Below are 13,509 nucleotides of genomic sequence, written 5' to 3'. Positions count from 1 at the left end.
TCCCCAAACCCATGGCCCTAGGCCTTGCTTTTTTAGAGGTTTTAGCACCCCCAAAGAGGCATCCTAACAAGGTATCCAGAAAGTGACAATATAAAGGTTTCATTGCAATGGAAATAGACCTTAATTCCAATGGAGAGAGAGGATTTTCATGTTCTATGGAGCTGGAACAGTGTTTTGAGAGCCTAGGAAACTTTCTATAAAACTGTTGTTGTTGTTCAGTCACTCAGTAGTATCTGACTCTTTGTGATCCCATGGACAGCAGCATGCCAGTCTTCCCTGTACTTCATTATCTCCCAGAGTTTGCTCACACTCATATCCATTATATTGATGATGCCATCCCACCATCTCATCCTCTGTCACCCCCTTCTCCTTCTGCACTCAATCTTTCCCAATATCAGGGTCTTTTCCAATTAGTCAACTCTTCATATCAGGTGGCCAAAGTGTTGGAGTTTCAGCTTCAGCATCAATGCTTCCAATGAATATTCAGGATTGATTTCCTTTAGGATTGACTGGTTTGATCTCTTTGCAGTCCAAGGGACTCCCAAGAGTCTTCTCCAGCCCCACAATTTGAAAATATCTGCCTTCTTTATGGTCCAAATCTCACACCTGTGCATGACTATGGAAAAAAACAAAGCTTTGACTATATAGACCTTTGTTGGCAAAATGAGGTCTCTGTTTTTTGATACACTGCCTAGGTTTGTCATAGCTTTCCTTCCAAGGAGTGTCTTTAATTTTGTGGCTGCAATCACTGCAGTGATTTTGGAGCTAAAGAAAATCTGTCACTGTTTCCACTTTTTCCCCATCTATTTGCCACGAAATGATGGGACTGGATACCATGATCTTCATTTTCTCAATGTTGAGTTTTAAGCCAGCTTTTTCACTCTCCTCTTTCACCCTCATCATGAGGCCCTTTAGTTCCTCTTCACTTTTGGCCATTAGAGTTGTGTCATCTGCATACTTGAGGTTGTTGATATTTCTCCCTAAGGTCTTGATTCTAGCTTGGGATTCATCCAGCCTGGCATTTCACATGATGTACTCTGCATCCAAGTTAAATAAACTGGGTGACAATATACAACCTTGAGGGACTCCTTTCCCAATTTTGAACCGGTCTGATGTTCCATGTCTGATTATAACTGTTGTTTCTTGACCTGCATACAGGTTTCTCAAGAGACTGGTAAGGCAGTCTGGTATTTCCATCTTTTTAAGAACTTTCCACGGTTTGTTGTGTTCCACACAGTCAAAGGCTTTAGCATAGTCAATGAAGCAGATGCATATGTTTTTCTGAAATTCTGGTACATTCTCTATGATCCAACAGATATTGGCAGTTTGATCTCAGGTTCCTCTGTCTTTTCTAAATCCAGCTTGTACATCTGGAAGTTCCAGGGTCACATACTACTGAAGCCTAGCTTGAGAGCAACAGCAAAGATAAATAGAAGACTAACTAGTGCTTAGATCACTCAGAAAAGGTTAGGATTGATTGGTAGGAAAACAATCCATTTTCTAGGATGGCTAAAGGCATTTCTGAATTAGTGAACAAGGAGGTAAGCTGTATGCAGTAACCATTTACTCATACATTTTTTTCAGCACATTTATTGAACATCTACTTTATTCCAGAAACTATTGTGACTCTAATTCTTTACAGAATTAAAAGCTATGTTTTAAATTTCCTTTTCTTATTCACTGTCAGAGTATTTAAATTTGAAATATTTAAAGATAGTGCTTTATTTTGTCATTTTTAATAGACCTTTGTTCCATAGAAGAATTCTAATTGCATTTTTTTTTTTTGCTTAGCTTGCTGCTGCTGCTAAGTCACTTCAGTCATGTCTAACTCTGTGCGACCCCATAGACAGCAGCCCACGAGGCTCCACCGTCCCTGGGGTTCTCCAGATAAGAACACTGGAGTGGGTTGCCATTTCCTTCTCCAATGCATGAAAGCGAAAAGTGAAAGGGAAGCTTAGCTTACTATTGCAAATTTTTCTCCACAATCAGAAAGTGGTAGTGATGGTTTGCCATTTAATACAAAAGGGTAGATATCAAGATGGCATTATGACAGAACCAGGAGATATTGTGTACTTTGACCTTGGAAAACAGTTTTTAAGGAAGACTGTGGCATTGCCTCTGGATGGAATAATTGGACATGACTTCAAGTGGCCAAACAAGAACATTTTACAATGGTAGGATAGAGCATCCTCTGAGTTATATAGTCACAAAGAAGGAAGCTGTATGACCTGCAGGGAGCAGGTGGGATGCAATGGATGAGAAGCTTCAAAAAATATCGCTAAGAGACTAATACCCAAAAAGTATTCTGTGGCAGGCAAATCATGTGCTTTAAGCTAAAGTAATACTTATGCCTTTGGCACAAGTGATTGGAAGAATTTCCCAATTTATGGTCACCTGAAAAAAATGGTCTACTTGGATGGTGGTTAACCAGCTCAACTAAACTAGGAAGATTAAAGGTGAAAGGTAGAAAGCAAAGCAGACACTCCTGAAGCGATTTCAAGAGCCATTATGAGAACAGTTAAGCACAGGAACAGAGACATTTCTGTATCCTCACTTAGTTCAGATAAAGTGGTACAACTCTGACAAACCAAAGAGGCAAACAAGTACCATGGTGTTTGGAATTCAAGTGTTTTGAAACCTTTTATCCAGAGAATTAGGTGGCATAATGGAGTAAACTCTAGATTTGATGTCAGAAAACATGGGTTGGAGAACTATTTAAGTCATACTAAGTTTGTGATATCATCCCAATGTGTGTACTGAGTATTTTACTCATTGGGAAAATATTGATATCTTATGGTGAATGGTGAACAATGTTCTGTGACAAGTCCGTGATCTCCAAAGGAGAAGGCTTAACTCTGGGACCAAAGACACAGTCTCAGTCACTCAGAGCTTTGTGCAGCAAAGATTTTTATTTAAAGTGATTTTTATTTTTATTTTTATTTATTTTCTTCTCTGATTGCTGTGGTGAGGATTTTCAAAACTATACTGAATAATAGTGGTGAAAGTGGGCACCCTTGTCTTATTCCTGATCTAGAGAAAATGCTTTCAGTTTTTCACCATTGAGAAGAATGTTTGCTGTGGGTTTGTCATATATGGCCTTTATTATGTTGAGGTAGATTCCTTCAATGACCACTTTCTGAAGAGTGTTTATCAAAAATGGGTGCTGTCAACTAAAAAAAGAAGATGTACAACTTGAAAGTTGTGAGTTAAGTTTTATTTGGTGCAAAATGAGGACTGCAGCCTGGGAGGCAGCATCTCTGATAGCTCTGAGAGTCTGCTCCAAAGCGGCAGTGGGGGAAAGTCAATATATATAAGGTTTTGGTGAAGGGGGAGTTCAATGCCATGAAACACTCATGAGGATCTGATGTCACCAGGAAGGGATTTCGTGCTCCTCTAGATATAAGGAGATGCAAGGATTGAGATCATAAAATCTGTTCCTAAAAGCATCCAACTATCTAAAGACCTGTCCCACCAGATTCCCTGGAGCAGAGTGCCTCACTCCACCCTGAACTCCCTCAGGGGTTGCTGAAGGTCAACAGCTATAGCAGCATGGGGTTCAGTCTCCATAGAGGCGGATGGCAAATGCCTTTGTTTTTCAGTTGTTGGCAATGTCCTTGGTAAATGCTAGTTTGTAATTGACAGTGTTGAATTTTGTTGAAAGCTTTTTCTGCATCTATAGAGATTATCATATCCTTTTTATCTTTCAATTTGTTATTAATAATATGGTATATAACATTGATTTGCATTGAAGACTCCTTGCATCCCTGGAATAAACCCCACTTAATCACGGTATATGATCCTTTTAATGTGTTGTTGGATTCTGTGAGTTAGTATTTTGTTGAGGATTTATACATTTCTGTTCATCAGTGATACTGGCTTTTCCTTTTTGGTGTGACACATTTGTCTGGTTTTGGTATTGGGGTGATTGTACCCTGTAGAATCCAAAAACTCTTGACTTACATTGCCACATACTGCTCTAGCCCAGATCAGAGGTTCAGACGGAGAAACAGAGAGAGCACAAAATAGACCTTGGACAGATGTTGAGTGCTGGCTTGGTGTCAGACATTGTGGTTGGACCTCCAGAAATATGCAGCAGTGAGTAAGCATTCTGCTTCTGCACACAGAGCTTCTAGAAGTGTGTGTGTGTTTGTGTGTGTGTGTGTGTGTGTGTGTGCACGCGCAGACGCAAGCTATGTATGTGAAAGAAGAGAAAACCTCAACTTCTTTATAAATAAGACTAGAGATAGTTAGATCCAGGGATATAATCAATGATGCGTCTCTAAAGTCTGAACATTCAGCAATTACATACTGAGAAAAAAAATACTGAAAATTCTCTAGTTTTAGTAGTCAGAACTCTTTAAAAAAAGAAGTTGTAAAAAACAAGTATAGGGTATACCTAGCACAGAATGCAGAAAAGAATCAATGGAAAATGTAAAAGAAAATATTTTTTTAATGCTATCCAAATAGAACCAAGAGAGACATTGTTCTTTGCTGTTTCCTACTTTTGATTCAACCAGTTCCTATGTAAGAACAGAATAAAAGTTCATCCTAGAACCAATATTTATAATATTTTTGGTTGTTTCTTATATAAATGTGCATAGGGCTTCCCAGGTGGCACTAGTGGTAAAGAACCCACGTGCCCATGCAGGAGACATAAGACAGAGAGGTTCCATCCCTGGGTCAGGAAGATCCTGCGGAGGAGGGCATAGCAACCCACTCCAGTATTCTTGTCTAGAGAATCCCATGGACAGAGGCCCCAGGTGGGTTACAGCCCGTAAGGTCACAAAGAGTCTGACACAACTCAAGCAACTTAGCATGCACACACGAAAACTGCGTGTATTTCTCATCCCAGTAATTCTTTGTCAACCTTTTGCTGTGTTTTAAAATACTGAGATAATTACTGTTTAGATTTCATATAGGTATATACATATATATATATATATAATTATTTTATGAAAACTTAATGTGTGTGAGATAGATGCCAAATGAAAAACTGGAAAAAAAACCCAATCCATTAAATTTTGCAGAATTTTACCTTAACTATGCCTGTCCTTGTTTGGCTGCAAAAGGAATTTGCAAAATTTTAAGAAGCACTTCAGTGGAAAAAAATCTGATTCAGTATCAGAAGATCTTGGTTCAAATTCAGGTCCTTCCACTTATGAGCCTTACAATGTAGAACCTTTCACTTGAACTTGAAATTTTATTTATAAAAATTAAGTACCCCCCAAACTTGTTTATTCAAAAAGTATTTGTTGATGATTTATTACATGCCAGTCCTGCTTTCACAGAATAATTCTGGGATTTATGTGCCAGGGTGGTGACTTCATATGCCATAAAGGCACTGGTGACAAGTCCATCTATGGGGAGAATTTTGATGATGAGCATTTCATCCTGAAGCGTATGGGTCCTGGCATCTTGTCCATGGCAAACGTTGGCCCCAACACAAATGATTCCCAGGGTTTCATCTGCACTGTCAAGACTGATTGCTTGGATGGCAGGTATGTGGTCCTTGGCAAGGTGAAAGAGGGCATGAATATTGTAGAAGACATGGAGCGCTTTGGGTCCTGAAATGGCAAGATCAGCAAGATCACCGTTGCTGACTGTGGACAAATCTCATAAATTTGACCTGTGTTTAACTTTACCACCAGACCACTCCTTCTGAAGCTGAGGAGAGCACCCTTTCACCCCCATCTGCTCAAAATAGCCTATAATCTTTGTGCTCTCACTGCAGTTCTCTGGGTTCCATGTTTTCCTTATGCCTCTCCAAGTTTAACTGGATTGCAAAGTTAACTTTATGATTATGAAATAACAACCAAACAACAGCAACAAAAAATGAGAAGAGCAAGGACTGTGATTCTGACTGTTTAACTAGTGCACGCTGTTTTTTTAATATGTAAAATAGTCTATGATCTAGAGAATTCAGGACATAATCAAAAAAATGCAGAATGCTAAGGCATGTAAAAGGAAACAAAATGAGATATATTGAGGCAGTTCTCACACAACGTCTCAGTTACCCACAGACATTTGATGCTTATCCTTGTGCCTAATTATAGCCCAACCCAGTTCCTTTTGTGAACCTTCCTCCTCAATCCTCCCCAACAGCAGCATGGAGCGTGGATTGCAAGGGGTCATCATTGGGATTAGAGACAAAAGTTATTAGAAGGTTGTATATCTCTGTACCCTGCAAATAGAATTAACATATGCTTCACATTGCCCTAGAACACATTAAAATCAGCACATACTATTAACAGAACAAGGTAAAGAAATTTTAAAATATTTCACAGCAAAAAAAAAGACATAAAAAGACCATATAAATAATGCAATAAGCCTGAAATAAAAACAAAATTGCCAACCAAAAAATCATTTAAAAATAGAAAAGACTTTCTGAAATAACAATTGGGCAAGAGAAGAAAATAAAGCTGATTTTATAAGACAATATGCAGAGCAGCAGTGAAGAGAATAGTTTATGGTAAAATTTATGGGATATGGACTAATTTATTCTGATGAAATTTTATACTATAATTGATGTCATCATTAAATAAGAGATAAAAATAAACCAAACATTCAGCACAGTAATTTATAAAAAACTAACATCAAGAAATAATAAAGATATATGCTATAAAGAGAATATAATCCCCAAAAGTAGTATAAAAAGGAATGTTACCATCAATGCAGAGGATATTTTAAGTGGTTAAATAGTCTATAATTCTGTGCTTATATTTGAAAATTATAGTAAAATGGGTATTTTCTAAGCAAGCAAAAATGACCAAAATTGTACCAAGAAGGATAAGAAAATAAAATAATGAATGAAGAAGGAATTGAGAAATATAATCAAAAACCAGTTCCAGTTCCAAATATTGTAATAAGTGATTCCTTGCAAAATTTTAATTAGCAGAAAATGCAAATGCCACCTAAACTATTGTAGTGCAAATAAAAAAGATATAACTCTGCAATTCATTATACAAAGCTGGCAGATCTTGACAGCAAGATGTAAGATAGCACAAAGAGAACTAAAGTTTAGGCCAGGGGCTTCCCTGGTGGCTCAGACAGTAAAGAATCCATCTGCAATGTGGGAGACCCAGGTTGGGTTGGGAAGATCCCCTGGAGGAAGACATGGCAACCCACTCCAATATTCTTGCCTGCAGAATTTCATGGACAGAGAAGCCATGGAGTCACAAAGAGTTGGACATGACTGAGCGACTAAGCACATATCTAAAACCACTGATGGAAAAATTCTAAATAACAGTAAACTCAATCCATAAACATAATTAAAAGTATAATATGACTCAGTTAGCTTTATGCAAGGAGCTTAATTGGAAAAATTTTAAATCTAACACAGCATATCAGTAGGTCAAAATAGATAAATGATGTGATTATCTTGATACTGAAAAGATAACTTATAAAACTTAACATCTACTTCTAATCATCTTAGTACCTTAATCATGTAAAGAGTGAGATAATAAACTGATAATAAATGTCATTTTCAACTGTAAAATTCTAAAGTCATTCTCATTATAGTGATAAGATAACATTGAATGTGAGTATTACCACTATGGTCTTCCCTCGTGACTCAGATATAAAAAATCTGCCTGCAATGCAGGAGACTTGGGTTTGATCCTTGGGTCAGGAAGATCCCCTGGAGAATGGAATGGCTACCCACTCCAGTATTCTTGCTTAGAGAATTCCATGGACAGAGGAGCCTCAGTTCAGTTCAGTTCAGTTCAGTTCAGTCACTCAGTTGTGTCTAACTCTTTGTGACCCCATGGACTGCAGCACGCCAGGCCCCCCTGTCCATTGCCAACTCCCAGAGTTTACCCAAACTCATGTCCATTGAGTCGGTGATGCCATCCAGCCTCTCATCCTCTGTCGTCCCCTTCTCCTCCTGTCTTCAATCTTTCCCAGCATCAGGGTCTTTTCCAATGAGTCAGCTCTTCACATGAGGTGGCCAAAGTACTGGAGTTTCAGCTTCAAAATCAGTTCTACCAATGAACACCCAGGACTGATCTCCTTTAGGATGGACTGGTTGGATCTCCTTGCAGTCCAAGGGATTCTCAAGAGCCTTCTCCAACACCATGGTTCAAAAGCATCAATTCTTTGGCGCTCAACTTTCTTTATAGTCCAACTCTCACATCCATACATGACTACTGGAAAGACCATAGCTTTGACTAGACGGATCTTTGTTTGCAAAATAATATCTCTGCTTTTTAATATGCTGTCTGGGTTGGTCATAACTTTTCTTCCAAAGAGCAAGCGTCTTTTAACTTCATGGCTGCAGTCACCATCTGCAGTGATTTTGGAGCACAAAAGTAAAGTCTGTCACTATTTCACACATTCATTTAACTGGATGAAATTAATAAAATTCATGAAATTAACTTTTGGAAATAATATGGGAAAATAGAAACAAATGTTGCTTTTTATACAGTATTGTATAAGTACAAAGATATATTGTACTTCTATCCAATCGATTTAATTTTGGTCCATCCAATAAAATTGAAAATTAATACTAACCCTAACTCAGCAATTCCACTTTAAGCTCTCTAAAGATTCTTTTTCATGTTCAAGGAGATATGTACACATATGTTCATTGCAATCTATTGCTATTGGTAAGAAGAGGGAACAGTCTATTCGTTAGGTCTAAAAATAGACTGATTTAGCCCTTAAATTGATCTGTATGTGCATATCCCATTAAAATAAAGCTAGCTCACAAATCTAATGTTAAGTATGGCAAAACCAATCCACTTAACATTAGATTTGTGAGCTAGCTTTATTTTAATGGGATAAACCCATACAGAATTGTAAAGTAAAATAAAAAATAAATAAATAAATAAATAAAATAATGTTAAGTGGAATAGAAGTTCAAACATTCATGCACACACAGAGAACTCAATTTCTTATTATTAAAGACAAAGCTATGAACTAATGCAGACAGATCTGTTACTATAGCAACAGCAACCCCACCTGCTTTGTTCGAACTCAACAAAAGTAGAAAATCCTTGAAATTTCTTCCTCATTATCTTCCCTGATAGCTGATGAATCATGAATAGCACTATTTGATTGCCATAGAGTTTTACAGAGTATGGAGAAAGCAATTTGTTTTTGTCCTTTCAAGGTTATGTATTAAATAAAAATGTCAGGAATAGCTGAGGGATAATGATGGGGCTGATTTATGTCAGTCCATCAAATAAGTGAACAAATCCCCAGTAAAATGGAAATGATGGTATATAGATTAAGACATTATGTTAGATACTAGCAATGTATTCAGAAATATTTGTGGATACGTACACAAATGCAATTGTAGATGTGTAGATAGATAGGCAGATATTCTTGCTGTTTATAAAAGATAGCTTTTTGCAACAGTTGATCTTCCCCCTCTCCTTAAATAAACAAACAAAAAGCACATGAACATAGTTGTACCCATAGTCCCGAATTTGAGGGATAGAAGGAGAGTTGCCTCACGAGATATTCTGGTCTGTTCGTGCTCAAACACAGTACATATAATGTTATAATACATGATTTTTGTTCATATGTGAATATTTCATTTAATAATTAAATATTTTTATCAGTTGACTATGGCAAATGTATGTTCTTACTATCTACCATTTTATAAGTTAATTTTTGAATAAGTTTAAAATGGATTGATCTGCATAATCTGCTTAATTTTTCTGTGAATCTAAGACTGGATGAAAATTAAAAACAAGTAACTATGGTTTGGTTGAAGGGAAAATATTAATAAATAAACGTATAGGTGATCCATAGTTATAACAAACATTGTAAGGCAAAACACAAACTATAATAGATTGGGAAACTACTACACGTTCTATAACTGGAAATTCTATCTGTCTATCAGGTTGCCCTCATTTGTCACTGTGGTGAATATTTGTAACTTTGTCTTCTAAGGTAAGTCTACATACCCATCCTTACTGATGCACAGTAGCCAGGATTATCTGCTTTCTCCCAGGAACCTTAACATTATGTTTACATTTCAGATAAGGCCAACTCAAGAGGCAGACATCACACCAGTAATTTAACAGGAAAAATTTAATATAAAGAGTAAAGAATGGTTAACACTAAAAGCAGTCAGAGAGAATTATATGGCATAGCAGCAATCGAAGTTCTAATTGCAGCAAGCAGCACTGTTTCTAGCATTGAGGGAAAACAAGGAAGGAATACAGAAACTTGTCGGAGTCCTTTCCACAAACTGAATTCGGATATCTAAGGAAAGGTATGGCTGCTGCAGGAGCGCACAACCAGTTGTGGAAAAGCAGCTTGCCAATGGGCAGCCACTACAGCTAGACTACAGGTCAGCCAGCTGCTGAATGGAAGAAATAACTGCTGAAGAGTGAAGACTGCAACCAAACCGTGAGGCTACAGAGGTGAGCATGTCTCCCACCATTATCTGCACACACACGTGCGCACAAACTATCACAGCAGACTGGAAGAAGGAAAACCTCTTCCTGCTCTGGTCTTGCAGAACTGCTCCAGCACACTTTATTTTCAAAACTACACTGTGCCAGCTGGGAAGAAGAAGCATATACAGGGCTCAGCTCCAGTATCCAAAGCACAGGGAAGAAGAGAATATTTCAGATTAAGATGCAATAAACTGGTACAGTCATTTAAAAATGTGATTCATGAGGACGCACTTCCAAATAAATGAGAACACACTGTGAGGAAACTCCTTATGTGCAGTGAAAATCTAGCCTAAGGTTTTAAGTCCGAATGAGTTCTTCAAAATGAGAAAAATATGAGAATTTGTATGTAAAATCTTCTATTTAAAATATCTATTTCTTGACCTAGAGCGTATCATACAGAGGGGAGTAAATCAGACAGAAAAGGAGAAATACAGTTTGATATCCCTGATGTGTGGAATCTAAGAACACGTGATACAAATGAACTTACTTATAAAACAGAAACAGGCTCACAGACTTAGAGAAGAGTTTATTGTTGCTAGGGGAAAGGGATAGTTAGGGAGTTTGGGATGGATATGTACACACTGCTTTATTTAAAATGGATAACCAACAAGGACCTACCGTATAGCACATGCAACTCTGCTCAATGTTATGTGGGAGCCTGGAAGGGAGGGGAGTTTGGGGGGAAAATAGATACATGTATATTTATGGCTGAGTCCCTTCCCTGTTCACCTGAAATTATTACAGGTGTTAATCAGCTATACCACAATACAAAATAAAAAGTTTCAAAAAATACCCACTCCTTGTCAACATTTTCTTAAGGAAAGCAGAAAATCTAGGAGCATTTTTAAAATTATTTAATTCCATAAAACTTAGAAACATTTTTATGGCAAATATACTATATGCAAAATCAAAAAATAAAAGATAAACTTGGGAAAATACAAACTATGTACATTACATAAGAAAGGCAAAGAATAATTTTTATTAATTTACAAAGAGGTCCTTCAAGTTGATTAGGAAAGAATAAAACAATAAAAATGAACAAAAATATCTGAAGAAACAATCACAGAAAATGAAATGCAAAAGGCCAATATGAAAATACAATCAAGAAGAATAATTAACAAAACACAAAATAAACATAAATGTTTAAAAGGCAAAATTTTTCCTTCCAATGGAAAAATTTTAACATTTCATGAAACAGGGAAATAACAAGTCTACTCAGGCATTGTTGAAAGGTTTAACTTGCAACAATTTTTAAATAGCCTTCTGGCAGTATATATTAAAATTTATAATGCAGACATCCTTTAACTAAACAATCCTACCTCCAGGAATTCATTTTAAAAATAAAGTGTAGACATATGAATGTTTATAAAAGCATCATTTTATTAGCTAAAACCCTGGGAAATTTGGAACTTCTCTCAATGTGAGAATGTTTGAGAAAATGATACACATTCCTAGTATGGAATACAATTTACTTATTTTAAAAACTGAGTTATATCTTTGAGTGTTGACTTGAAAATGTATTCATGAAATAGATGAAGTGAAAAAAATCCAGAATAACACATATTGTGATCTTGCTTTTAAAATAAAATTATATATGTATGTAACTGGTATAATCTTGCATAAATAAATAAAATATATAGAATGACAATTTTATTTTTAACAGTGCATACATTGAATTGGAGCTTGAGAAAAAACACTATTAATTTTTTAAAAGCTTTTAATTTTGTATTGGAATATAGCCGATTAACAAATAATATAGTGATAGTTTCAGGTGAACAGCAAAGGGAGTCAGTCATTCATATATATACAAGTATCCATTCTTCCCCAAAGTCCCCTCCCATCCAGGCTGCCACATAACATTGAGCAGAGTTCCATGTGCTATATAGGAGGTCCTTGTTGGTTATCCATTATAAATATAGCAGTGTGTCATGTGCATTCTAACTCTTCCCCCATCCTTCCCCTCAGCAACTATAAGCTTGTTCTCTTAAGTTTGTGAGTCTGTTTCTGTTTTATAGAAAGTGCACTTGTAACATTTCTTTTTAGATTCCATATACAACGGATGTCATATGATACTTCTCTTTCTCAAAACACTATTAATCTTACTCTAAATACTTTCACAATGTTTAAATTATTGCACGAGGTATATATTATTTGTATCTATTTTTATTCTTCTTTTCCAATATGGTTTGTCACAGGATACTGACTATAGTTCCCTGTACTATACAGCAAGATCTTGTTTTTATCTACTCTGTATACAGTTTGCATCTTTTATTTGTATTTAAGTGATTAATATTTAGATATGAAAAGTGAAAAAAGCGAAAGGGAAAGTTGCTCAGTCTTGTCTGACTCTTTGCAACCCCATGGACTATAGCCCACCAGGCTCCTCTGTCCATTGAATTCTCCAGGCAAGAATACTACAGTGGGTAGCCATTTCCTTCTCCAGGGGATCTTCCCTATCCAGGGATTGAACCCAGGTCTTCTGCACTGCAGGCAGATTCTTTACCATCTGAGCCACCAGGTAGCTCAATATTAAGATACGTGCTTGCTTGAAAGCTGGTTTAAATGGTATGGACCTAACAGAAGCAGAAGATATTAAGAAGAGGTGGCAAGAATACACAGAAGAACTGTACAAAAAAGATCTTCACGACCAAAATAATCACGAAGGTGTGATTACTCACCTAGAGCCAGACATCCTGGAATTTGAAGTCAAGTGAGCCTTAGAAAGCATCACTACAAACAAAGCTAGTGGAGGTGATGGAATTCCAGTTGAGCTGTTTCAAATCCTGAAAGATGATGTGAAAGTGCTGCACTCAGTATGCCAGCACATTTGAAAAACTCAGCAGTGGCCACAGGATGGGAAAAAGTTAGTTTTCATTCCAATCCCAAAGAAAAACAATGCCAAAGAATGCTCAAACTACTGCACAATTGCACTCATCTCACATGTTAGTAAAGTAATGCTCAAAATTCTGCAAGCTAGGCTTCAGCAATACATGAACCGTGAACTTCCAGATGTTCAAGCTGGTTTTAGAAAAGGCAGAGGAACCAGAGATCAAATTGCCAACATCTGCTGGATCATCAAAAAAGCAAGAGAGTTCCAGAA

At 36.8% G+C, this 13,509-nt stretch overlaps 1 protein-coding gene across 1 annotated transcript; it reads left to right on the top strand.

Annotated features, from left to right (window-relative positions):
* Positions 1-5,304: 5,304 nt before the first annotated feature.
* LOC120866516 (peptidyl-prolyl cis-trans isomerase A-like) lies at positions 5,305-5,634 on the top strand. The gene has a single exon (XM_040244300.1). It carries the CDS (start codon positions 5,305-5,307, stop codon positions 5,566-5,568), a length of 264 nt encoding a protein of 87 aa, XP_040100234.1. The 3' UTR covers positions 5,569-5,634.
* Positions 5,635-13,509: the final 7,875 nt, after the last annotated feature.

The sequence above is a fragment of the Oryx dammah genome, unplaced genomic scaffold (genome assembly GCF_014754425.2).
Source record: "Oryx dammah isolate SB20612 unplaced genomic scaffold, SCBI_Odam_1.1 HiC_scaffold_8, whole genome shotgun sequence".
In the NCBI taxonomy this organism is placed as follows: domain Eukaryota; kingdom Metazoa; phylum Chordata; class Mammalia; order Artiodactyla; family Bovidae; genus Oryx; species Oryx dammah.
This window is presented reverse-complemented; position numbering and strand designations above follow the sequence as displayed.